We start from the raw sequence: 24,094 nt of genomic DNA, 5'->3' as shown, positions 1-24,094 counted from the left end.
CTACTTCGGCTGTTTTTCGTCTCTTTCTGACACTCGGTGTTGTGCTTTTAGTTTGTAGTAGGACACACAGAACAATCAAATCAGAGCCTGGATAGCTCAGTCGGTAGAGCATCAGACTTTTAATCTGAGGGTCCAGGGTTCAAGTCCCTGTTCAGGCGTTGATATTTAGACCAACAAACAACAAATTTTCATGGAAAGTATAAAAGTCATATAACAGTCACTTAAGTCCATTGATGAAGCTACTTTGGCTGTTCTTTGTCTCCTACTGCCACTTGGTGTTGTGGTTTTATTTTGTAGTAGGACACACAGAAGGCTTATCTCAGAGCCTGGATAGCTCAATCGGTAGTGCATCAGACTTTTAATCTGAGGGTCCAGGATTCAAGTCCCTGTTCAAGCGTTAATATTTAGACCATAAAACAATAAATTTTCATGGAAAATACAAAAGTCATATAACAGTCACTTAAATCCATTGATGAAGCTACTTAGGCCGTTCTTAAAGTCTCGCATGACCATCACATCTCATTGCTCGGTCTTGTGCTTTTATTTTGTAGTAGGACACACGGAAGAGTCATTTCACAGCCTGGATAGCTCAGTCGGTAGAGCATCAGACTTTTAATCTGAGGGTCCAGGGTTCAAGTCCCTGTTCAGGCGTTAATATTTAGACCATAAAACAATAAATTTTCATGGAAAATACAAAAGTCATATAACAGTCACTTAAATCCATTGATGAAGCTACTTAGGCCGTTCTTAAAGTCTCGCATGACCATCACATCTCATCGCTCGGTGTTGTGCTTTTATTTTGTAGTAGGACACACAGAAGAGTCATTTGAGAGCCTGGATAGCTCAGTCGGTAGAGCATCAGACTTTTATTCTGAGGGTCCAGGGTTCAAGTCCCTGTTCAGGCGTTCATATTAAGACTGAATACGCTCCAAAAAACATTATGCCTTTCTGGAAAATACAAAAGTCATATGACAGTAACTTAAGTCCATTGATGAAGTTACTTCGGCTGTTTTTCGTCTCTTTCTGACACTCTGTGTTGTGCTTTTAGTTTGTAGTAGGACACACAGAACTATCAAATCAGAGCCTGGATAGCTCAGTCGGTAGAGCATCAGACTTTTAATCTGAGGGTCCAGGGTTCAAGTCCCTGTTCAAGCGTTAATATTTAGACCATAAAACAATAAATTTTCATGGAAAATACAAAAGTCATATAACAGTCACTTAAATCCATTGATGAAGCTACTTAGGCCGTTCTTAAAGTCTCGCATGACCATCACATCTCATTGCTCGGTCTTGTGCTTTTATTTTGTAGTAGGACACACGGAAGAGTCATTTCAGAGCCTGGATAGCTCAGTCGGTAGAGCATCAGACTTTTAATCTGAGGGTACAGGGTTCAAGTCCCTGTTCAGGCGTTCATATTAAGACTGCATACGCTCCAAAAAACATTATGTTTTTATGGAAAATACAAAAGTCATATAACAGTAACTTAAGTCCATTGATGAAGCTACTTAGGCCCTTCTTAAAGTCTCGCATGACCATCACATCTCATCGCTCGGTGTTGTGCTTTTATTTTGTAGTAGGACACACAGAAGAGTCATTTGAGAGCCTGGATAGCTCAGTCGGTAGAGCATCAGACTTTTATTCTGAGGGTCCAGGGTTCAAGTCCCTGTTCAGGCGTTCATATTAAGACTGAATACGCTCCAAAAAACATTATGCCTTTATGGAAAATACAAAAGTCATATGACAGTAACTTAAGTCCATTGATGAAGTTACTTCGGCTGTTTTTCGTCTCTTTCTGACACTCTGTGTTGTGCTTTTAGTTTGTAGTAGGACACACAGAACTATCAAATCAGAGCCTGGATAGCTCAGTCGGTAGAGCATCAGACTTTTAATCTGAGGGTCCAGGGTTCAAGTCCCTGTTCAGGTGTTAATATTTAGACCATAAAACAATAAATTTTCATGGAAAATACAAAAGTCATATAACAGTCACTTAAGTCCATTGATGAAGCTACTTAGGCCCTTCTTAAAGTCTCGCATGACCATCACATCTCATCGCTCGGTGTTGTGCTTTTATTTTGTAGCAGGACACACAGAAGGCTTATCTCAGAGCCTGGATAGCTCAGTCGGTAGAGCATCAGGCTTTTAATCTGAGGGTCCAGGGTTCAAGTCCCTGTTCAGGCGTTAATATTTAGACCATAAAACAATAAATTTTCATGGAAAATACAAAAGTCATAAAACAGTCACTTAAGTCCATTGATGAAGCTACTTCGGCTGTTCTTTGTCTCCTACTGCCACTTGGTGTTGTGGTTTTATTTTGTAGTAGGACACACAGAAGGTATATCTCACACCCTGGATAGCTCAGTCGGTAGAGCATCAGACTTTTAATCTGAGGGTCCAGGGTTCAAGTCCCTGTTCAGGCGTTGGTATTAAGCCCAAATACGCTCCAAAAGACATTAAGTTTTTATGGAAAATACAAAAGTCATATAACAGTCACTTAAGTCCATTGATGAAGCTACTTCGGCTGTTTTTCGTCTCTTTCTGACACTCGGTGTTGTGCTTTTAGTTTGTAGTAGGACACACAGAAACATCAAATCAGAGCCTGGATAGCTCAGTCGGTAGAGCATCAGACTTTTAATCTCAGGGTCCAGGGTTCAAGTCCCTGTTCAGGCGTTGATATTTAGACCAACAAACAACAAATTTTCATGGAAAGTATAAAAGTCACATAACAGTCACTTAAGTCCATTGATGAAGCTACTTTGGCTGTTCTTTGTCTCCTACTGCCACTTGGTGTTGTGGTTTTATTTTGTAGTAGGACACACAGAAGGCTTATCTCAGAGCCTGGATAGCTCAGTCGGTAGTGCATCAGACTTTTAATCTGAGGGTCCAGGATTCAAGTCCCTGTTCAAGCGTTAATATTTAGACCATAAAACAATAAATTTTCATGGAAAATACAAAAGTCATATAACAGTCACTTAAATCCATTGATGAAGCTACTTAGGCCGTTCTTAAAGTCTCGCATGACCATCACATCTCATTGCTCGGTCTTGTGCTTTTATTTTGTAGTAGGACACACGGAAGAGTCGTTTCAGAGCCTGGATAGCTCAGTCGGTAGAGCATCAGACTTTTAATCTGAGGGTACAGGGTTCAAGTCCCTGTTCAGGCGTTCATATTAAGACTGCATACGCTCCAAAAAACATTATGTTTTTATGGAAAATACAAAAGTCATATAACAGTAACTTAAGTCCATTGATGAAGCTACTTCGGCTGTTTTTCGTCTCTTTCTGACACTCTGTGTTGTGCTTTTAGTTTGTAGTAGGACACACAGAACTATTAAATCAGAGCCTGGATAGCTCAGTTGGTAGAGCATCAGACTTTTAATCTGAGGGTCCAGGGTTCAAGTCCCTGTTCAGGCGTTAATATTTAGACCATAAAACAATAAATTTTCATGGAAAATACAAAAGTCATAAAACAGTCACTTAAGTCCATTGATGAAGCTACTTCGGCTGTTCTTTGTCTCCTACTGCCACTTGGTGTTGTGGTTTTATTTTGTAGTAGGACACACAGAAGGTATATCTCACAGCCTGGATAGCTCAGTCGGTAGAGCATCAGACTTTTAATCTGAGGGTCCAGGATTCAAGTCCCTGTTCAAGCGTTAATATTTAGACCATAAAACAATAAATTTTCATGGAAAATACAAAAGTCATATAACAGTCACTTAAATCCATTGATGAAGCTACTTAGGCCGTTCTTAAAGTCTCGCATGACCATCACATCTCATTGCTCGGTCTTGTGCTTTTATTTTGTAGTAGGACACACGGAAGAGTCATTTCAGAGCCTGGATAGCTCAGTCGGTAGAGCATCAGACTTTTAATCTGAGGTTCCAGGGTTCAAGTCCCTGTTCAGGCGTTCATATTAAGACTGCATATGCTCCAAAAAACATTATGTTTTTATGGAAAATACAAAAGTCATATAACAGTAACTTAAGTCCATTGATGAAGCTACTTCGGCTGTTCTTTGTCTCCTACTGCCACTTGGTGTTGTGGTTTTATTTTGTAGTAGGACACACAGAAGGTATATCTCACAGCCTGGATAGCTCAGTCGGTAGAGCATCAGACTTTTAATCTGAGGGTCCAGGGTTCAAGTCCCTGTTCAGGCGTTGGTATTAAGCCCAAATACGCTCCAAAAGACATTACGTTTTTATGGAAAATACAAAAGTCATATAACAGTCACTTAAGTCCATTGATGAAGCTACTTCGGCTGTTTTTCGTCTCTTTCTGACACTCGGTGTTGTGCTTTTAGTTTGTAGTAGGACACACAGAACCATCAAATCAGAGCCTGGATAGCTCAGTCGGTAGAGCATCAGACTTTTAATCTGAGGGTCCAGGGTTCAAGTCCCTGTTCAGGCATTAATATTTAAACCATAAAACAATAAATTTTCATGGAAAATACAAAAGTCATATAACAGTCACTTAAGTCCATTGATGAAGCTACTTAGGCCGTTCTTAAAGTCTCGCATGACCATCACATCTCATTGCTCGGTCTTGTGCTTTTATTTTGTAGTAGGACACACGGAAGAGTCATTTCAGAGCCTGGATAGCTCAGTCGGTAGAGCATCAGACTTTTAATCTGAGGTTCCAGGGTTCAAGTCCCTGTTCAGGCGTTCATATTAAGACTGCATATGCTCCAAAAAACATTATGTTTTTATGGAAAATACAAAAGTCATATAACAGTAACTTAAGTCCATTGATGAAGCTACTTCGGCTGTTCTTTGTCTCCTACTGCCACTTGGTGTTGTGGTTTTATTTTGTAGTAGGACACACAGAAGGTGTATCTCACAGCCTGGATAGCTCAGTCGGTAGAGCATCAGACTTTTAATCTGAGGGTCCAGGGTTCAAGTCCCTGTTCAGGCGTTGGTATTAAGCCCAAATACGCTCCAAAAGACATTACGTTTTTATGAAAAATACAAAAGTCATATAACAGTCACTTAAGTCCATTGATGAAGCTACTTCGGCTGTTTTTCGTCTCTTTCTGACACTCGGTGTTGTGCTTTTAGTTTGTAGTAGGACACACAGAACCATCAAATCAGAGCCTGGATAGCTCAGTCGGTAGAGCATCAGACTTTTAATCTGAAGGTCCAGGGTTCAAGTCCCTGTTCAGGCATTAATATTTAAACCATAAAACAATAAATTTTCATGGAAAATACAAAAGTCATATAACAGTCACTTAAGTCCATTGATGAAGCTACTTAGGCCGTTCTTAAAGTCTCGCATGACCATCACATCTCATTGCTCGGTCTTGTGCTTTTATTTTGTAGTAGGACACACGGAAGAGTCATTTGAGAGCCTGGATATCTCAGTCGGTAGAGCATCAGACTTTTATTCTGAGGGTCCTGGGTTCAAGTCCCTGTTCAGGCGTTCATATTAAGACTGAATACGCTCCAAAAAACATTATGTTTTTATGGAAAATACAAAAGTCATATAACAGTAACTTAAGTCCATTGATGAAGCTACTTCGGCTGTTTTTCGTCTCTTTCTGACACTCGGTCTTGTGCTTTTATTTTGTAGTAGGACACACGGAAGAGTCATTTCAGAGCCTGGATAGCTCAGTCGGTAGAGCATCAGACTTTTAATCTGAGGGTCCAGGGTTCAAGTCCCTGTTCAGGCGTTCATATTAAGACTGAATACGCTCCAAAAAACATTATGCCTTTATGGAAAATACAAAAGTCATATGACAGTAACTTAATTCCATTGATGAAGCTACTTTGGCTGTTTTTCGTCGCTTTCTGACACTCTGTGTTGTGCTTTTAGTTTGTAGTAGGACACACAGAACTATCAAATCAGAGCCTGGATAGCTCAGTCGGTAGAGCATCAGGCTTTTAATCTGAGGGTCCAGGGTTCAAGTCCCTGTTCAGGTGTTGATATTTAGACCAAAAAACAATAAATTTTCATGGAAAATACAAAAGTCATATAACAGTCACTTAAGTCCATTGATGAAGCTACTTCGGCTGTTCTTTGTCTCCTACTGCCACTTGGTGTTGTGGTTTTATTTTGTAGTAGGACACACAGAAGGTATATCTCACATCCTGGATAGCTCAGTCGGTAGAGCATCAGACTTTTAATCTGAGGGTCCAGGGTTCAAGTCCCTGTTCAGGCGTTGGTATTAAGACCAAATACGCTCCAAAAGACATTACGTTTTTATGGAAAATACAAAAGTCATATAACAGTCACTTAAGTCCATTGATGAAGCTACTTCGGCTGTTTTTCGTCTCTTTCTGACACTCGGTGTTGTGCTTTTAGTTTGTAGTAGGACACACAGAAACATCAAATCAGAGCCTGGATAGCTCAGTCGGTAGAGCATCAGACTTTTAATCTCAGGGTCCAGGGTTCAAGTCCCTGTTCAGGTGTTGATATTTAGACCAACAAATTTTCATGGAAAGTATAAAAGTCACATAACAGTCACTTAAGTCCATTGATGAAGCTACTTTGGCTGTTCTTTGTCTCCTACTGCCACTTGGTGTTGTGGTTTTATTTTGTAGTAGGACACACAGAAGGCTTATCTCAGAGCCTGGATAGCTCAGTCGGTAGTGCATCAGACTTTTAATCTGAGGGTCCAGGATTCAAGTCCCTGTTCAAGCGTTAATATTTAGACCATAAAACAATAAATTTTCATGGAAAATACAAAAGTCATATAACAGTCACTTAACTCCATTGATGAAGCTACTTAGGCCGTTCTTAAAGTCTCGCATGACCATCACATCTCATTGCTCGGTCTTGTGCTTTTATTTTGTAGTAGGACACACGGAAGAGTCATTTCAGAGCCTGGATAGCTCAGTCGGTAGAGCATCAGACTTTTAATCTGAGGGTACAGGGTTCAAGTCCCTGTTCAGGCGTTCATATTAAGACTGCATACGCTCCAAAAAACATTATGTTTTTATGGAAAATACAAAAGTCATATAACAGTAACTTAAGTCCATTGATGAAGCTACTTCGGCTGTTTTTCGTCTCTTTCTGACACTCTGTGTTGTGCTTTTAGTTTGTAGTAGGACACACAGAACTATCAAATCAGAGCCTGGATAGCTCAGTCGGTAGAGCATCAGACTTTTAATCTGAGGGTCCAGGGTTCAAGTCCCTGTTCAGGCGTTAATATTTAGACCATAAAACAATAAATTTTCATGGAAAATACAAAAGTCATAAAACAGTCACTTAAGTCCATTGATGAAGCTACTTCGGCTGTTCTTTGTCTCCTACTGCCACTTGGTGTTGTGGTTTTATTTTGTAGTAGGACACACAGAAGGTATATCTCACAGCCTGGATAGCTCAGTCGGTAGAGCATCAGACTTTTAATCTGAGGGTCCAGGATTCAAGTCCCTGTTCAAGCGTTAATATTTAGACCATAAAACAATAAATTTTCATGGAAAATACAAAAGTCATATAACAGTCACTTAAATCCATTGATGAAGCTACTTAGGCCGTTCTTAAAGTCTCGCATGACCATCACATCTCATTGCTCGGTCTTGTGCTTTTATTTTGTAGTAGGACACACGGAAGAGTCATTTCAGAGCCTGGATAGCTCAGTCGGTAGAGCATCAGACTTTTAATCTGAGGGTCCAGGGTTCAAGTCCCTGTTCAGGCGTTCATATTAAGACTGAATACGCTCCAAAAAACATTATGCCTTTATGGAAAATACAAAAGTCATATGACAGTAACTTAATTCCATTGATGAAGCTACTTCGGCTGTTTTTCGTCGCTTTCTGACACTCTGTGTTGTGCTTTTAGTTTGTAGTAGGACACACAGAACTATCAAATCAGAGCCTGGATAGCTCAGTCGGTAGAGCATCAGACTTTTAATCTGAGCGTCCAGGGTTCAAGTCCCTGTTCAGGCGTTGATATTTAGACAAAAGACAATAAATTTTCATGGAAAATACAAAAGTCATATAACAGTCACTTAAGTCCATTGATGAAGCGACTTTGGCTGTTCTTAGTCTCTCGCTGCCACTTGGTGTTGTGGTTTTAGTTTGTAGTAGGACACACAGAAGGCTTATTTCAGAGCCTGGATAGCTCAGTCGGTAGAGCATCAGACTTTTAATCTGAGGGTCCAGGGTTCAAGTCCCTGTTCAGGCGTTCATATTAAGACCGAATATGCTCCAAAAAACATTAGGTTTTTATGGAAAATACAAAAGTCATATAACAGTCACTTAAGTCCATTGATGAAGCTACTTCGGCTGTTTTTCGTCTCTTTCTGACACTCTGTGTTGTGCTTTTATTTTGTAGTAGGACACACAGAAGGCTTATCTCAGAGCCTGGATAGCTCAGTCGGTAGAGCATCAGACTTTTAATCTGAGGGTCCAGGGTTCAAGTCCCTGTTCAGGCGTTGATATTAAGACCAAATACCCCCCAAAACTCATTCGGTAGAGCATTAGACTTTTAATCTGAGAGTCCAGGGTTCAAGTCCCTGTTCAGATGTTTATATGGAGGCAAAATACCCACCAAAAACAATATGTTTTTATGGAAAATACCGAAGTCAAATAACAGTCACTAAAATCCATTGATAAAGCTACTTCGGCTGTCAATTCAGAGCCTGGATAGCTCAGTCGGTAGAGCATCAGACTTTTAATCTGAGGGTCCAGGGTTCAAGTCCCTGTTGATATTCAATTATCGAACAAATCTTTGTAACATAATGTATCATGATAATTAAAGTTATGAAGTTGGTGTTGTCTTACACTTTGTGTGTGAGTGTTTCCTCTCTGCCCAGTTGTGTTTGTTGATGGACTGGATCCTCTTCAAAAATCCGGGTACACTCACCTTCAATCCAAACAAATGGAGTTAATATAAATGTAGCAATATGATTGAAGACAGTCAAGAATTTGTCAGTGGTTGGCTTCAAATACATTTAAAATCTCAGTCAAGTCAAATAATTGTAATAATGTCATGTTAGTGAAGCACACCTCCATTTCGTCATCATCTGTTGCTGGGCAGAATTTGAGATTTTCAGGGTGTCGACACTGCTCCAGCAGGTCCAGAATCAACGCTCGACTAAGATTCTGCTGGCTCAGGAACATGTGCTGTTATACAAGATTTGACACAAGCTAAAGGTAGTGTTTCAACTAACGTTTCAAGTTGAGTCTTGGTTAGGGTTTCAAATTAAGTAAGACAAATATGGTTTCAGGTCAGGGTTAAAGTTTTAATATGGGATTTCAAGCTTTGATTAAGGTTTCAAAATAGAGTTAAAGTTTAATGCTAGGCTTTCACGCTAGGTTTTTAAACAAGGGTTGGGATTTGAAATTTGGGCACGGTTACGGTTTCATAGCAGCTGTTTAAGACAGATTCAAGGTTTTCAAATAGGGTTTCAAACAACAGTTAGCATTTTAATTAGGGTTTCAAACAAAAGGAAAGTTTATATCCAGAATTGAAGTTTCAAATTAGGTTTTTAAGATAGGTTAAGGGTTTCAAACTTATTTGTAGTAAATAGCAGGTTTCAAGGTACAGTTGATAATCAGATGACTGACTGAGAGCATTTTGGAGGCGCTTGGTCTCTTCTTGGGGTTCTTCACCAGCACAGCCTTCACAAAGTTGTAAAACATGGATGACCTGCACACAGTATACACTCCACCTCACACCACTGGATCAACTTTTAATAATGCCATACTATCACAATGACACCAAAGCCAATGTCTCTCAAGTTCGTTAATAAAGTAAATCAATGCACTGAAGCCCATTAATAAAGTCACAAAAGTTCTTCACCAAAGTCCATCAATAATGTGTCTGATTAAAGTCATTAAATCCCATTAATAAAGTCATTAAAGTCCATCAGTAGCGTTACATAAGTCCATCAATAAAGTTACAAAGGTTTTTCCACAAAAAAAAACATCAATAATGTCATTCGTCACTCAAGTCCATCAATAATGTCACTGAATAAAGTCACCAAAGTCCATAAATAAATTAACTCCAATCCATCAATAAATCTCTAAATTCCAAAATGGAGGTCCACCAACTTTAGCATTAAGGCACTAAACTTCTCAATAAAGTCTATAAATAATGTCACTAAATAGACTCACTAAATTCCATCAATAAACTCACCAAAAGTCATCACTGAAGTCCATCAATAGTAACTTGAGAATATTAATAAAGTAAAAAAAAAAATCTTTGCAAAATACCATCAAAAGTTTTACTTGATAAAATCACTAATGTCCATCAATAAAGTAACTACTAAAGTCCAAGAATAAAATCACTTACCGGTAATTCTGTCACTCGAGTCACATAAGTCAATCAAATTAATAAATAAAGTCACAATGGGCACTAAAGCCAATCTATAAAGTACAGTAATTCAATAATGTCACTCAAGTCCATAAGTAAAGTTTTTAAAGCAGATCAATAAAAGCCTCGCCGTATTGTAATCATGGCATCAAAACAATCTGATTGGACGCCTAATGTTGCACTCAAGAAAAATACGAATTACTGTGAACTTTACCATTTTGCCTTGTCCTTCAGTTTGGGAGGCTGGTAGCCACTCTTGGACATGAGAAACAGAACACTAGTAGGGAAGAAAAAACATAATTAAATTATGATGATGATTAATTCGTATTCATAAGAATGCTTGCAGTTACATAAAGTGAACATTTATTTCACAACTAGTGCTAGGCAGTCTTTACATGTTTTTACTCTACGGCTGCATCATTCAATCAGTGCTAGACCTGACAGCAGCGCCTCCCAGTGGTAACACTAATCATAACAATGATCATTACCGTAGTGGGTGGAGCTCGAACATGGGAGGCTGCAGCTCTGCCAGCTCGATGGCGGTGATTCCCACCGACCAGATGTCGCACAGCTCGTTGTAACCACCTTTGATTTCCACTGCTGCCACCTCTGGTGCCATCCTGAGGGGATGGAACATCTGGTTAGTCAACCTTTTGACATCAACATTTTTCTTTTTGTTGAGGAGGCGAGCTCACCAGTACGGCGTCCCAATGAATGACATTCGTCGAGCCAGCGTGGCCGTGATTTGGGCGGAGATTCCAAAGTCGGCTTCATGACAGAAGACAAAAATATAGGGATGTTTGATAGGACTACCTCTTTTTTTCCAGCACGAGTGTTCAACTCAAGCATCAATAAAACTAGTACTTTTGATACATAAAATCCACAATGAGAGATCATTTCAAAGAAAGACCTATATATCCCAATATATAATTTTGTCTTAAAATAAGATGAAATGAATGGCAATTTTGTATATTTTTTTATTTCTCATATCATGTCAGACACGTATGCCTTTAGGTGCCGATCATAAAATGGTCACAAGAGGGTGGACAAATACCATTAAATGAAGCTGGTATGAGCACCATTACGGGTAGCTGGTATCAGTACTTGCCCATCCCTGCAAAAATATTAACGCAGATGTGTCGAGTTGATGAGTTTCTGTCTTCACCACCTACCCAACTTCACCTCGCCGTGGTCGTTGAGGAGGATGTTGGCACCCTGGAGGAAAAACAGAATATGAAAACATCTTACATGCCGTATCAATACGAATATACAAAGGCAGGAACAAAACAACATGGTAGAATACAATCCTGACAACAGACAAATCTGCATTATCACACATTGTTTTCACTATATATTGTCAATATGGGTTGAATTGAATGTACCATATCGTCATTTTTTGCGTCAACATTTTTTTTTTTTGCCTAAATCATCTCCACATGTTGCAAATGTTTTTTTTTGTGTTTCCTGAAAAATCTGAAAAAAATAACTTAGGCGATTATATCAAGAAGGCGTTAATATGTCAATTCCTATTGCACTTTAATGCAGCATGTATTCACACCATATTAATACACAATTCTAGTGCACTGATAAAATTATTGAATGACATTCGGCTCAATACAGACTTAGGTAAAACATCATTTCTGGTGCTGCTTGATCTCAGTGCAGCCTTTGACACCGCAAAATTCTTCTTGACAGACTAGAAGAGTGGGCGGGACTTTAGGGTACTGTCCTCAGCTGGTTCAAATCATATCTCAAAGGCAGAGGTTATATTGTTTCCATTGGTGATCTTACAGCTGAGTGGGTCAACATGATATGCGGAGTCCCCCAGGGTTCAATACAAGGACCACTTTTATTTAACCTGTACATGCTTCCACTAGGTCCGGTTATTCAAAACAGTAATGGTGCAGTTACGCAGCCAACATGCAGATTTACTTACCTTTGTCACCTTGTGACTAAAGTCCCAAAACCATATTTAGGTTAATTATACCTATATATTATATACTGTATTTACCTTGATATCTCGGTGCATTTTCCTCTGTGCATGGAGGTAGTCCACACCCTAGTCACACACAAACAAACATACGCAGAATATGTTTTTAATATTTATATCATTAGGATCCTGTTTAGCATGCTGATGATTATAAACACATGGTATAACCACCTGAAGCATCTCTCGACAGACGTACGCAATCTGCGCTTCTGACAGAGGACCGGTCGCTGTAAAATACAATTAGATACGGTGATGTCTCTACTAATCAAATACTGTGTGTCAGTCTTGATATCAGATCATAATAGTGATTATTTCTCATGTTTACCACTGTAGATGTCCAGCAGGGAGCCTCCTCCGCAGAACTCCATGCAGATCCACAGTTTGTTGTTCCTGCATGTCAATAAATCAACCAATCAAGACAGTTATTTTACCTAAATGGTCGCCATGTACTCTCACCGTATGTAGCTGCCGTAATAAGCCACAATGTTGGCGTGTTTGCAGCTCCTCACAATAACAATTTCTTGCTGGATGGTGGAAAAGTCATCCTCTGGGGATAAACACACAAATGTTTGTCATAAGCTCAGCTGCTACAAAGCAAAAACAATAACATTCTCACCTGGTTCTGTTTTAATAACCTTAATGGCTGCCAAGTCCCCGGTATGCTTATTACGTGCCTAAACACACACAAAAGAAAACACACTTGAAGGTCATGCACAATTTGCTTGTACATTTCTGGTAAATTTGATCATAAACTCATTTTATTATTAATAATACCCATTGCTTTAAGGGTCCTAATTACCAAAACCTCAACGCCACAGTAGTTATGTTAGCTTGTCTATGGCACTTTGCCTTGTGCATTAGCATTAAGCTAGCAGACTTTTGTAAACCCCAAATATGTGGTGTGGTTTGGTTAAATGTACAATGTTTAATGTTCTTTTTTATGCTTAGTTTTACAACGTTAATTCATTAACTAATTAATTATTTTACCAATACCAAGTTAGCTAATAAACAGCTTAAAGCATCTTTTTTGAAAGCAATATTCATCATCTCCCCAACTATAGCTTGTTGGGAAGTCAAGTCAAGACAAATATTCAGCCGAGTGTTAAAATTCAGAAGTTGGCTCAGTTGTCAATGTAGCATTGTATAAAAAAAAAAAACAGATGATACCAAGATGTTGTACTTTAACCTGCACATTAAAACTGAAACAAATTGATATTTTATTGTAATGTTCGGTTATAGACTAATGAAGAACTGATTTTAGTTTATTTTTTTAATGCGGTAAAAGATGTAAACAATATTTTAAAAATACAATTTCCACACTACATTTTTATGTGGCCAAAATTGGCCACGAACAAGACTGTAGTAAAATGTAACAAAGGCGGAGGATAAAACGTTTTATTTTAAATAGGCAAAGGACGAGTTTTGTCTTGGTTGCCTTAAAGTGGGTGCCTGATGTGTGTTTTCTTTGTACAGTATATAGAAGAAAAGTCCATGGTGCTTTTTTATTGTGCTCTGACTCAGGTGCAGTCGCATGTTTTCAGTTCTCGCTAAACCACTTCCTCCTCCAAGGCCGCACCAAAGCACCAAAAGTGTGACGACAAAGAAGCCCAAATGTTTCTTATCGACAAACACAATCCAATACTGGAACATTAACATTAACACATTAATTTAACAGAGTGATCATCATTTTGACTGTAATTAAACTTACTGTATACATTCATGTTTCAGTTGTATCAATCCTCCATCCCATAATTGTGCAATAAAGCATACACACTGTAGAATTATTCAAAAATTTTCGTCTGACCTTGTAAACATCACCGTAGGTACCCCATCCGACCCTCAGCAGGAGCTCAAAGTCGTCCTGAGGGTTCCTGGTGGAGAAATCCTCTCCGTGTTGAAGATCCATCAATCGATTGGATTACTGCTCACACGTGCACACACACATACACACACAAAGACACAAATAACACACATTCACACTCAATGTGAGAGCTGATGAACAGTCTTCAAATCACTTTTTGCTTCTGTCCGACTTATGTTGTCGGGAAGCCGCTGATGCGTGCACACATACACGCACACAGGCACAGATATGCACCTTCCTGTTTCTCACTCACTTGTTGGTCCCCCTCCTATCAGCCACTCAGCACCTTCCCTTCTTATCTGATCATTTGCAGAATCAATGCAAATCTACTTCTGTGTGTGTATGTTTTGCTTTCCTGTCCACTGGCGCATATTACAAGTCAAAATTAGCCACATGCTTCCCTATTCTTCTTTTGATTTGCGACCAAAATGAACTTTTCCTCTCACCAGCTGTAATCTACACAGTAAATTCCGTAGAGTACATCTTATTCTAAACATAGTCTATTTGGCCCCACTCTAAACAGAGTAAAATTTACACTTAGAAGAGAGTAGTTTTTTTTTTTTTTTAAGTCACTCAAGGGTTGAGGAACAAACCCACAACTTCAGGTTGGGAGACAGCCAATCAACTCCTCCTGCAGCTCCTACTGTGTGCTTTTATATCTCTTGTGTCAGCTCCAAGTCCCCCCCAAAAAATTTGGGTCTCCTTTTGGATATAAGCAAACAGTAGGAGTTGCATAGCTCAGGTGGTAGAGTGGCAGTCTCCCAAGCTGAAGGTCATGAGTTTGTTCATCAACCCTTGTGCAACTTTTTAAAAAAAATTATTTAATGAACTAGTAAAATTTAGTCCAAATTTCTCAAAATTTACTTAGAATTTCTGAGTGAAAAATCCTTAAGTTTTTTCATGGGATAGGCAAATTCTCTCATACACACTAAAAATACTTTACATATACAAAATACATTTCACTCTCTTCCAAGTGTATATTTTACTCTGTTTAGAGTGGGACCAAATAAACTCTGTTTAGAGCAAAATTTACTGTACAGAATTTTCCATAGAAAATTAAATTAAAAATGTATTTGGAATAAGTTTACATATACGATGACAAGAATCAGGGTTCATCCGTTTAAAATGTGTGAAACTGTCAGCTCGGCTGTTCCTTTGCACTCCCCGTCACACTATACCACAGTGAAATACACACTGAAAAAAACATTGTTTTACTGCATGATACTGCATGTCACCCATTGGAAGACACTGAACATTCAACTTGCAATTGTAACAGTACACATCAACAAGCTACACATCCCAATACTACACTGCATATCACGCGTACATGTATAACAATATATACAGAATATTAGGGGTTTGCTCAAAAAATCAGAATCCATATTGCACATTCATCCATAAAATATCCCGGCGTGTCTCAGAAAGCTGCTCCTTACTGTGCAGTGGCCACACATTTCGACCAGGCACGGCGTAGGCAAAAAAAATGGAAGCGTTGCTAACTTCAGAAGTACAAAACATTTTTGCCATCCAACATTTTAAAAAAATCATTTGGGTTTACTGTTTTCATAAAAAGTGTATATAAAGTAATGTACAATATCGGGTATCGCCTTGAAAGCCATGTCTCGCGATAACTGTATCGTGATACGCATTGTCGCGTGAGGTTGTTGACAATACTCAGCACTAAAGAATATGTGTGTGAAGAAGGAATTAGAAAGCTCTCTGTTTCATGTCAAGGGATATAAAGGTGTCTGAGGCACGGACGGCTGCAACAACCTGATCCAACATGACCATTCCTATCAGGTCAACAGGTAAATTAGTCTCCTCTCTCATTTTTCAATTGTAGATAACAAAAAATCGTCAACATCAAACCGGTAACATGTCATTTTTGTCAATACTCCATCATGAGTACGATTTTCTAGCCTTGTATGGAGGACCAAAACTACCAAAATTCTAAATAAATGACTAAAAGTAAAAATAAAAACGGACATAAAAAATATAATTTCAAAATTAAATTTAAAAAAAATTATATATATATATATACTCAAATAAATACATTTGTATTTAATTTTTGAATTATATTTTTTATATCCGTTTTTATTTTCACGTTTAGTCATTTATTTATTTAGTCATTTATTTTTAATTTTGGCAGTTTTGGTCCATGGACGAAATGTTACTCAAATGAGGGGGCGGTCCTAAGTGCGTCTTGGGTTGGACTCCGCCGTTGCCAACTGCCTTTTAACGGGGCGGATGAACGGGCCGGCGAACAAGGAAGTACAGCCAACTTAAATATAAAGCTCCAGCAATAGACGACTATCTGGTTCACTGTCACTTCGACTTGTCGAGCAACTCAGGTCGCAAGTTGTGGTGACAGTGGACAAGATAGTCGTCCATTGCTGGAGTTCTCCAGTGCAAGCCGGCGGGACTTCCTTGTTCGCCGACCCGCTCACTCGACCATTAAAAGGCAGTTTGCAACGGCGGGGTCAAACCCAAGACACGTTTAGGACCGCCCCCTCATTTGAATAACATTTCGTCCAGGCAGTATGGACCAAAACTGTCAAAATTTTAAATAAATAAATGACTAAAAGTAAAAATAAAAACTATGATAAAAAATATAATGATAAACTCTAACTTTAAAAAATGTGGGACATGTTTCAAGCAACGCTTGCAGACAGTAAAATATCTGTCAACAGGTTTCACTCCCTCATCATTGCACTCGAATTTTAAACTGAAACTAAACCATAGATTTCAAGGTTTTGGATCTCAAATCCACCAGTCGCGCTAGCTAGTGGTTTTTGATATGTTAATGCACCAGTGAGCTGCACTTTCAAAACCGGATACAGATAGAACTGTGAGTGGGTGAACGTGCAACACTAACACACACATAATGTAGGAAACTGCACATCACACTGGGGATTACTTTGTAAAACAGTACTTGTCAAATAGGGGGGCAGGGGAGGGTTGACAGGGAGAGGGCGTCATGTGACCCCAGGGAATATGTTTTTTGGCCTGACTAGAATAAAGTGTAATTGCACATCCACTACATTAGGTTGCATTGGCGCTCTCATTGTCAGAGAATGCTCAAGGAATATTAGCTCCTCTGAAAAGGTGTACTTACAACAATTTTATAGACAAAATAATAATAATACGATTAGTTGTTGCGGAGAGTTGAGGGGAGGGCAACAAAATATTTGCTTCTTCCTGTGGAGAGCGTAACAAAAAATAAATAATTGAGTACTGATATAACACAATGCGCAATCTACAACAGGGAGTATTGGCAATTTTGGCAATAACACACAACCACCCTGCAAATTGCACTGTGTCAATCTTAATCATCAAATCAGCCTCATCATGATAACACTGCTAAGTGACATTCAACTTGTAATCTCATAGTAGCTCGTGTTGTAGCAACAGTGTAGCAGATGGGGTTTGGAGCTACAGTATGGAGCAATCGCACATTTTGTCAAGACATCGCTACAAAAAAATGTTCATCTAATTAAAAGGCACCATAAAAATAACACTCACTTGTGCCTTGGGTGACATTTATGTGCCTAAAAGTCACCTTCCTCTACACTCTCATTTTCCATCACTTGACCATAAACCCCCACGTCATGCGACATCTGCGCAGCGCAGACTCTTTGCTGAGAGCCACTTAACTTGTGAGAATCACACCTTTTTTCAGACAGCACATCTCAAGTCACATTATTAGCCCACTACTAGTTTCTAAAGGACTCTTACATAATAATGTTGAGTTGGTGGTTAAAAAATAAAAATAAAAAAATAAGAAAAAGCGGTGGCAAGTATCTTCACTTAATACCAGTTAATATTTGCTTAAATAAACATTCTTTTGAGGTAATAAATGAACTATTACAACCTCATAATTTGGATGTTGTGTCAAAAGGAAATATCTGTATTAATAAAAACAACAACAGCAATATTAAGAAAATATGCTGTTACGACTTCACAAGAATTTAGTTGGATTTTACAACAAAAAAATCTCTATAATTCTTAGAAAATTTATATATTTTGTATTACTTGGTTTAAATATATGTTAAATCGATTTAGTTGCAGTTTATTAAAATTAATTCCCAATAATTTATCAGAATTCTATATAAATGTCAATGCACCACAATAAGTAGAAAAAGACAAATTAAATATTTGTAAAATAAATGATACAGCCTTCATATGACTATAACAATAATTTTGTATAAAAAATATATTAAAAAGTCGTTGTAATTATAAAAAAACGGACATATTTTTCGGTTACAATAAAAAACATTTTAAAATGTAGCGAATTTGAAAGAATAGTAAAGTATTTTTTAATGGGAAAAAATCAACACAAATGTAATCGTCTCGACTTGCCTCTTTTGTTTGCTGCCCTCTGGTGTATATTATGATGACTGCGAAAGCGCGACAGAAATGAAAGGTGAAAGCAGTAGGCTTTTATTTTCGAAATGTAGTGTTCACCCAAGAGATATTTGACTATATCCTGGTATATTTGGATCGCGATGTGGTGTTAACGCCTGTTTAATCTGTCGACATGAGTCCAAAGTTGCTCACAGTTTGAGTTACTTGAGTGAGTTGTGACCACTTGGTTCCTACCATTAGTTTCCTACTCCCCGGTGTTTCTTTTCCGGTCCAATGGCGTCTCTTTTCCGGCCCGTTCTCTTTCCCTTCCGGCTCTCTTTTTACCCCATCGCTGTCTGTCTTGCTCCACGTGTGGAGATTTAATTTGTGTCTCCCCTGCCTTTAGCTTTCTACATATTTGTGATCAAAATGTCGGCGACGTTTGAGCAGATGAAGGCTAACGTGGCCAAACTTCTGCGAGGAATCGATCGGTACGAATGTTTGCTTGGGCTACATTGAGTGTTAGCTGCATGCTAACAGGAAAGCTAGCTAAATTTTGCCACTCGGTGGCTTGAAAAATCACAGAAATGTCTCAGATTCTGGTTTTAGTTAAAATATTAGTCACGGTTTTAGAAACTTGTTATTGCACATTATCTGGTCTAAAGAGATTATCGTGAAATCGATCATGTTTCGGATGAACTCCCTCTATTTGCATCTTTATTTTTGTGCTAGCTGCTATGTACCTTATTTTCAAGAATGAAATTAAACATTTAAATTAAATGAATAAATAAAATGAGTGAAGATGACGACCACATATACCAAGTTACATCAAATACCAGTGTGTCGTGGAACTGCATAAACAGGATTGTATACAAAATGTAATTCACTGAAGTTAGTTGAGCAAGTTCAGAATTCCAAAATATAATTTATAAAAGTACTATGACGTAAATTTAGTTAGTTCAGGACATTTATTTTGTGTTACAAAAGAATAATACCGCAAGTATTTTTTTTCAACATAGTCTCACCAGAATCTGCTTGGATTTTGTACAAATAGCAATTTAGTACGTTATTTAGTGGTAAGGTGACATTTAGGTTTATCAGAAGTTAAGATGGCAATTTTTGGATCATTAAAAAAATATATATAAATGTTTTGCTCTTATGACCTCACTCAAAATTATTTTCTTAACGATGATTAAAAAAAAAAAAGTAATATTTTTTATATTTAACAGAAAACATCATTCTCAAAATTCTAGTTAGATTTTAATTTAAAACAATAATGCACTGAAATAGTACAACTCTGGCATTATGGGTTCATTTTTTTGTATAAAATGCATATGTATGCAACCTTGTAAGTTGTAATTTAGTAGGACCATTTCATACCTTGTAATTGAAGAGAAAAATAACAAATTTACTGTACAGATTTTTTTAAGTTCATTAAATATTAATGTAATGAGTGCACTTGAAATTAGCCGTATTTTGTACAAAAAGAACATTTGTTATTTAGTGCAAAACTGATTTCGGGTAAGTTTGATTATTATTATTTTTTATTACTTCCAAAATAGTCTATGATTTTATACAAAATTAAATAATTTTAATTAAATGATAAGCCCTTTTTGGCATTTTTATGTTATTATGAAAGATGTAATTATTTCCACTGTCCTGCCAAACATCAGATACAACCCAGAAAACTTGGCCACATTGGAGCGTTACGTGGAGACGCAAGCCCGGGAAAATGCATACGACCTGGAGGCCAACTTGGCCGTTCTCAAGCTGTGAGTGTCGAAACGCTAACATGTCATTTATGTATCGTCGTCACTAATGTAATGTTGTTTCCGCCAGGTACCAGTTCAACCCGGCCTACTTCCAGACCAACGTGACTTCCCAGATCTTGCTCAAGGCACTAACCAACTTGCCGCACACGGACTTCACGCTCTGCAAGTGCATGATCGACCACACACACGTATCCTCTCGGTGCTAGTGATGATTTCGTTTGACAGTTCTATGCACTTTTGTCATAATTTAGTAGGATTTTGTTCAAAATAATATTTATTTTTTAGTATGATACATATAGCTCTGGGAAAAAGAAAACGATTGTTACAAAATTATTGTTCCTTCAGATTTTGCTAATTATAGGTACTGTATATGATTGAATAAAATGATAACTTTGTATTAACTACTGACAAAATAACTCCTTAAATCCTCAATGTTTTTCAGAGTTGCATTTTGTGCAAAAAGCAAAATACTTGTTTTGTAGGAAACATTTTTCTTTGTGGATTATTATTATTGTTATAATTTTATCTCTTTTTATTATTATTTTATTGTTTTTTACATTAACCCACCGAAATAGAAAATTCCATTTTAGATTAATTAAAAAATAGGTGGGGGGGTGTATTTTCTTTTTGCAAAATTGTTAAGGTTTTAATAGGATTGCTAATTCACTAAAATTACTAGGTTACTTGAAAAAAAAAAATATTACTCATAAAAATGGATTGACATCATCACAGGAAATTCGTAGGGTTTTGTTTTTATGTCCTTATAAGGTAATTCACTGAAAATAGTAGAAAACTGACATTTTGAGTAGCCTAATATGCTTGTACTACCTCACAGGGATTTACTTGGGTTTGTACTACAGTACAGGCTAAAAGTTTGGACACACTTTCTTATTCAATGCATTTGCTTTATTCTCATGACTGATTACTTTGTAGATTCTCACTGAAGGCATCAAAACTATGTATGAACTGATGTGGAGTTATGTACTGACCAAAAAAAGGTGAAATAATAGCCATCCATTGTTCTGGTTACTTTTTTGCATACTTTTGGCATTCTTACAACTGGGAACTCCTTAAAGACTGTTGGAAAACCCTTTCAGGAAAAACCTTTTGAAGCTCATCGAGAGAATGCCAAAAACTTGCAAAAAAAGTCATCAGAGATAAGGCTATTTATGTATTTATTTTATTATTTTCACCTTTTTTTGTTAAGTTCATAACGCCAAATGTGTTCCATAATTGTTATAGTTGTCGTCATAGTTTTGATGCCTTAAGTGAGAATCTACAATGTACATAGTCATGAAAATAAAGCATAGTATTGAATGAGGTGTGTCCAAACTTTTGGCCTGTACTCTATATAATTAGTAGCTCACAGACATTATATTCTGTTAACTGAAAAATAATTAATATTACCTTTATATAAATTTTTGATCTTGCAAAAATATAGTGGACTCTTCAACAAAATAACCAACTTATTTTGTAAGACCCAAGTATATTTCGGGAATTTTATTAATAAAATGCCCCTGTAATTTGCAACAAAAACGAATGCACATATTTAGTAGGAAATTGACAAGCTAATCTCTTTATGGGTCCCTATGAACTCCAAGAATTTGTTGCGAAATATTTGGGACACTGAGAATTTTATGAAAGTGATATTCACTTTAATGTGCTCTTTCTTATAAGCTTACTCAAAATTTAGCAAGATTTTTACTATGAAAAACAAAACAAATGCACTTAGGTATGTATTGGGATATTTTTGGTTAAGCAAAAATTATATTCCCTATATTGTGTCCTCGTTACATCATGAGTTTTTAGTCTTTTTTTTTCTTTCCCACAAAAGTTGGGTTGGGGGTTCCATTTCCTTGACTACAGTGTCGCAGACAGAGGAGCGCCCCATCAGGCAGATCCTCTACCTGGGAAACCTGTTGGAGACCTGCCACTTCCAGAGCTTCTGGGTAATGCGCACACACACACACAATTAAACATGTTGTTTTTTTATGTATATAAAAAATATTTGGTTTTATAACATGACTCTAAATCTCTCGTGTTCCTCACAGACAAGTCTTGATGAGAACCGGGAGCTCATCGATGAAATTACTGGCTTTGAAGACTCTGTCCGAAAGTGTAGGTTTCTCTACATCACAGTAATCAATACAAAATGAAAATATAACATATGATTGTAAAAAATTGATTTTATTTTTATGAGATTAATCTGAATTTTATCTAAAATTATTACTATGACAGTGCCTCGTATTATACTTGCATGTTAGATATTAAGAGTGGAAAAATAATAAATACTTATTACAGTAGTTCAATAAAAGTCATTGTTATGACTAGAAAATTGAAAATATTTTTATTTTACTTGAATTAAGTTGAATCGCTACAGTAATAGTCTTAATATCACATGAAATTACGGCATTAATTCATATAAATAAATCCATCAATAAAATAAATTTGACATTATTGCATAACCAAATCTGAATTATACAGAATAAACAAGAACATTTAACAATAATTCAATTTTACAAGCGATGTCCTAATTTTTACTTGGTTAAAAAAAAGTTGATATAGCATGCATTATGTCTCAATAAGAGGCAAAAGGAAAATGTCTTGAGCTGGCAATGCAAATGAAGTGTGTTTGTTGTGCAGTCATCTGCCATGTGGTGGGCATCACCTATCAGACGATAGAGCGCCGCCTGCTGGCCGAAATGCTGGGAGACCCTCTGGGTAAGCTAAATAAGTACAGTGGTACCTTGACTTAAGAGCTTTTGATTTACAACTGGGGGGGGTTTCACCCCAAAGCCATGAAAAACTTACCAAGCAATGGCTCAAAAATAAATCTGTTGGGGCACTTGTAGGCTGGAAATGGGTCGTTGATTTTATCACTAGCAATTTAACCCCCCCACACACACACACACACAAAAAACTGTAATTTGACTTGCTTCAGACTTGAAAGTTATAAAGTTGTAGGTCAAGTTCGCAACAATAGTAAGTCTGATTACCACATCTTTAGTATTGATGCACATTGTATGCACTGTGTATTTCACATGGCAGACACACAGGTGAAGGTGTGGATGAACAAGTACAACTGGACAGAGACAGAGGACGGACAGATTTTCATCTTCAACCAGGAAGAGAGCGTCAAGCCCAAGAACATCGTGGAGAAGATTGACTTTGAGAGTCAGTACCACAACATGAGATGTCGGCCTTTTTATTCACTAAACTAAACATCTCTTTCCTTGTTTTTGTACAGGTGTGTCAAGCATCATGGCCACCTCCCAGTGACACACACATGCAAAGAGTAAAGCTGGTCACTTACACACTTTTACACACAATAAAAATAAATTATCATTTCCAGTCAAGCGTGTCTTTTTGTCATATTAATGTAATGTCATCGTATCACACGTGCAGGCCACGTCCATGATGTGAAAGTGAATTATTAACCCTGATGAGCAACATGAACATGACTAAGAAGAAAAGTGAAGGAGAATGCACGGGACCCCGTGTGTGTGGCAGTGGCACATATAGTTGTAATCCTAAACAAATTATGTTGAGCACATTTGGTGTACAAAAGCAAAGTTGTCATTTTGCAAGAAAGTTGATCAATAAGTAATCATTTTTGTGAGACAAAACTTATGAATGGCAGTTTTACAAGAATAAAGTCAATGGGGGATATAAAGAGTCAATATAAGAAAGCCACGAGAAGAGGTATAGTTTTACAAAAATAATACAAGCACACGTATAGTCTTAAAATTATTTTTGCCCTCTACGTTTTTGTGGTTAAAAAAAACTATCTCGTGCTATCATAGTTATACTCATGATATTTCTATATTCATTTCCCATTTTGTTTCGCATCAATTAACTACAGTAGTCCATATTTCAA

The 24,094-nt window shown here is 37.4% G+C and overlaps 2 protein-coding genes and 35 non-coding genes across 41 annotated transcripts in view; 36 read left to right on the top strand and 1 right to left on the bottom strand.

Moving 5' to 3' along the window:
- map4k1 (mitogen-activated protein kinase kinase kinase kinase 1) overlaps positions 1–18,869 on the bottom strand; it is a 29,271-nt gene extending 10,402 nt beyond the window's left edge. For 2 of the 4 annotated variants that reach the window (XM_077566011.1, XM_077566014.1), the window contains exons 1-13: positions 14,045–14,319; positions 12,857–12,914; positions 12,697–12,787; positions 12,566–12,630; positions 12,412–12,467; positions 12,262–12,309; positions 11,423–11,465; positions 10,946–11,018; positions 10,739–10,870; positions 10,465–10,527; positions 9,503–9,584; positions 8,942–9,058; positions 8,717–8,798 (exon numbers count right to left, since the gene is read on the bottom strand). In XM_077566011.1, coding sequence (XP_077422137.1) covers positions 8,717–8,798; positions 8,942–9,058; positions 9,503–9,584; positions 10,465–10,527; positions 10,739–10,870; positions 10,946–11,018; positions 11,423–11,465; positions 12,262–12,309; positions 12,412–12,467; positions 12,566–12,630; positions 12,697–12,787; positions 12,857–12,914; positions 14,045–14,146 — 1,012 coding nt within the window. In that variant the 5' untranslated portion in view covers positions 14,147–14,319. The other 2 variants (XM_077566012.1, XM_077566013.1) reach the window with 2 other exon arrangements.
- Positions 86–158, top strand: trnak-uuu (transfer RNA lysine (anticodon UUU)). The gene has a single exon. It is a non-coding gene; the product is annotated as a tRNA-Lys (tRNA).
- On the top strand, positions 325–397 carry trnak-uuu (transfer RNA lysine (anticodon UUU)). Its single transcript has one exon. It is a non-coding gene; the product is annotated as a tRNA-Lys (tRNA).
- On the top strand, positions 579–651 carry trnak-uuu (transfer RNA lysine (anticodon UUU)). The gene has a single exon. It is a non-coding gene; the product is annotated as a tRNA-Lys (tRNA).
- On the top strand, positions 833–905 carry trnak-uuu (transfer RNA lysine (anticodon UUU)). The gene has a single exon. It is a non-coding gene; the product is annotated as a tRNA-Lys (tRNA).
- On the top strand, positions 1,083–1,155 carry trnak-uuu (transfer RNA lysine (anticodon UUU)). The gene has a single exon. It is a non-coding gene; the product is annotated as a tRNA-Lys (tRNA).
- trnak-uuu (transfer RNA lysine (anticodon UUU)) lies at positions 1,337–1,409 on the top strand. The gene has a single exon. It is a non-coding gene; the product is annotated as a tRNA-Lys (tRNA).
- trnak-uuu (transfer RNA lysine (anticodon UUU)) lies at positions 1,602–1,674 on the top strand. The gene has a single exon. It is a non-coding gene; the product is annotated as a tRNA-Lys (tRNA).
- On the top strand, positions 1,852–1,924 carry trnak-uuu (transfer RNA lysine (anticodon UUU)). Its single transcript has one exon. It is a non-coding gene; the product is annotated as a tRNA-Lys (tRNA).
- Positions 2,106–2,178, top strand: trnak-uuu (transfer RNA lysine (anticodon UUU)). Its single transcript has one exon. It is a non-coding gene; the product is annotated as a tRNA-Lys (tRNA).
- Positions 2,345–2,417, top strand: trnak-uuu (transfer RNA lysine (anticodon UUU)). Its single transcript has one exon. It is a non-coding gene; the product is annotated as a tRNA-Lys (tRNA).
- On the top strand, positions 2,595–2,667 carry trnak-uuu (transfer RNA lysine (anticodon UUU)). Its single transcript has one exon. It is a non-coding gene; the product is annotated as a tRNA-Lys (tRNA).
- Positions 2,834–2,906, top strand: trnak-uuu (transfer RNA lysine (anticodon UUU)). The gene has a single exon. It is a non-coding gene; the product is annotated as a tRNA-Lys (tRNA).
- On the top strand, positions 3,088–3,160 carry trnak-uuu (transfer RNA lysine (anticodon UUU)). Its single transcript has one exon. It is a non-coding gene; the product is annotated as a tRNA-Lys (tRNA).
- On the top strand, positions 3,338–3,410 carry trnak-uuu (transfer RNA lysine (anticodon UUU)). The gene has a single exon. It is a non-coding gene; the product is annotated as a tRNA-Lys (tRNA).
- Positions 3,577–3,649, top strand: trnak-uuu (transfer RNA lysine (anticodon UUU)). The gene has a single exon. It is a non-coding gene; the product is annotated as a tRNA-Lys (tRNA).
- trnak-uuu (transfer RNA lysine (anticodon UUU)) lies at positions 3,831–3,903 on the top strand. Its single transcript has one exon. It is a non-coding gene; the product is annotated as a tRNA-Lys (tRNA).
- Positions 4,081–4,153, top strand: trnak-uuu (transfer RNA lysine (anticodon UUU)). The gene has a single exon. It is a non-coding gene; the product is annotated as a tRNA-Lys (tRNA).
- On the top strand, positions 4,331–4,403 carry trnak-uuu (transfer RNA lysine (anticodon UUU)). The gene has a single exon. It is a non-coding gene; the product is annotated as a tRNA-Lys (tRNA).
- Positions 4,585–4,657, top strand: trnak-uuu (transfer RNA lysine (anticodon UUU)). The gene has a single exon. It is a non-coding gene; the product is annotated as a tRNA-Lys (tRNA).
- trnak-uuu (transfer RNA lysine (anticodon UUU)) lies at positions 4,835–4,907 on the top strand. Its single transcript has one exon. It is a non-coding gene; the product is annotated as a tRNA-Lys (tRNA).
- On the top strand, positions 5,085–5,157 carry trnak-uuu (transfer RNA lysine (anticodon UUU)). The gene has a single exon. It is a non-coding gene; the product is annotated as a tRNA-Lys (tRNA).
- Positions 5,339–5,411, top strand: trnak-uuu (transfer RNA lysine (anticodon UUU)). The gene has a single exon. It is a non-coding gene; the product is annotated as a tRNA-Lys (tRNA).
- trnak-uuu (transfer RNA lysine (anticodon UUU)) lies at positions 5,589–5,661 on the top strand. The gene has a single exon. It is a non-coding gene; the product is annotated as a tRNA-Lys (tRNA).
- On the top strand, positions 5,839–5,911 carry trnak-uuu (transfer RNA lysine (anticodon UUU)). The gene has a single exon. It is a non-coding gene; the product is annotated as a tRNA-Lys (tRNA).
- Positions 6,078–6,150, top strand: trnak-uuu (transfer RNA lysine (anticodon UUU)). Its single transcript has one exon. It is a non-coding gene; the product is annotated as a tRNA-Lys (tRNA).
- On the top strand, positions 6,328–6,400 carry trnak-uuu (transfer RNA lysine (anticodon UUU)). The gene has a single exon. It is a non-coding gene; the product is annotated as a tRNA-Lys (tRNA).
- trnak-uuu (transfer RNA lysine (anticodon UUU)) lies at positions 6,560–6,632 on the top strand. Its single transcript has one exon. It is a non-coding gene; the product is annotated as a tRNA-Lys (tRNA).
- Positions 6,814–6,886, top strand: trnak-uuu (transfer RNA lysine (anticodon UUU)). The gene has a single exon. It is a non-coding gene; the product is annotated as a tRNA-Lys (tRNA).
- Positions 7,064–7,136, top strand: trnak-uuu (transfer RNA lysine (anticodon UUU)). The gene has a single exon. It is a non-coding gene; the product is annotated as a tRNA-Lys (tRNA).
- On the top strand, positions 7,303–7,375 carry trnak-uuu (transfer RNA lysine (anticodon UUU)). Its single transcript has one exon. It is a non-coding gene; the product is annotated as a tRNA-Lys (tRNA).
- trnak-uuu (transfer RNA lysine (anticodon UUU)) lies at positions 7,557–7,629 on the top strand. The gene has a single exon. It is a non-coding gene; the product is annotated as a tRNA-Lys (tRNA).
- trnak-uuu (transfer RNA lysine (anticodon UUU)) lies at positions 7,807–7,879 on the top strand. The gene has a single exon. It is a non-coding gene; the product is annotated as a tRNA-Lys (tRNA).
- On the top strand, positions 8,045–8,117 carry trnak-uuu (transfer RNA lysine (anticodon UUU)). Its single transcript has one exon. It is a non-coding gene; the product is annotated as a tRNA-Lys (tRNA).
- Positions 8,295–8,367, top strand: trnak-uuu (transfer RNA lysine (anticodon UUU)). Its single transcript has one exon. It is a non-coding gene; the product is annotated as a tRNA-Lys (tRNA).
- trnak-uuu (transfer RNA lysine (anticodon UUU)) lies at positions 8,577–8,647 on the top strand. The gene has a single exon. It is a non-coding gene; the product is annotated as a tRNA-Lys (tRNA).
- On the top strand, positions 18,717–23,573 carry eif3k (eukaryotic translation initiation factor 3, subunit K). Of its 2 annotated transcripts, none has more exons than XM_077566016.1 (8): positions 18,717–18,936; positions 20,119–20,217; positions 20,285–20,405; positions 22,092–22,166; positions 22,269–22,335; positions 22,861–22,938; positions 23,266–23,391; positions 23,465–23,573. In XM_077566016.1, the coding sequence occupies exons 1-8, from the start codon at positions 18,875–18,877 to the stop codon at positions 23,494–23,496; spliced, it is 660 nt and encodes a 219-aa protein (XP_077422142.1). In that variant the 5' UTR covers positions 18,717–18,874; the 3' UTR covers positions 23,497–23,573. The 2 variants fall into 2 exon arrangements, with proteins under 2 accessions (XP_077422142.1, XP_077422141.1); XM_077566015.1 differs by having other exon boundaries at positions 22,089–22,166.
- Positions 23,574–24,094: the final 521 nt, after the last annotated feature.

Source organism: Vanacampus margaritifer, chromosome 5, assembly GCF_051991255.1.
Source record: "Vanacampus margaritifer isolate UIUO_Vmar chromosome 5, RoL_Vmar_1.0, whole genome shotgun sequence".
NCBI classification, from domain to species: Eukaryota; Metazoa; Chordata; class Actinopteri; order Syngnathiformes; family Syngnathidae; genus Vanacampus; species Vanacampus margaritifer.
Note: the sequence above shows the minus strand (reverse complement) of the source record. Positions and strands in the feature narration are given on the sequence as shown.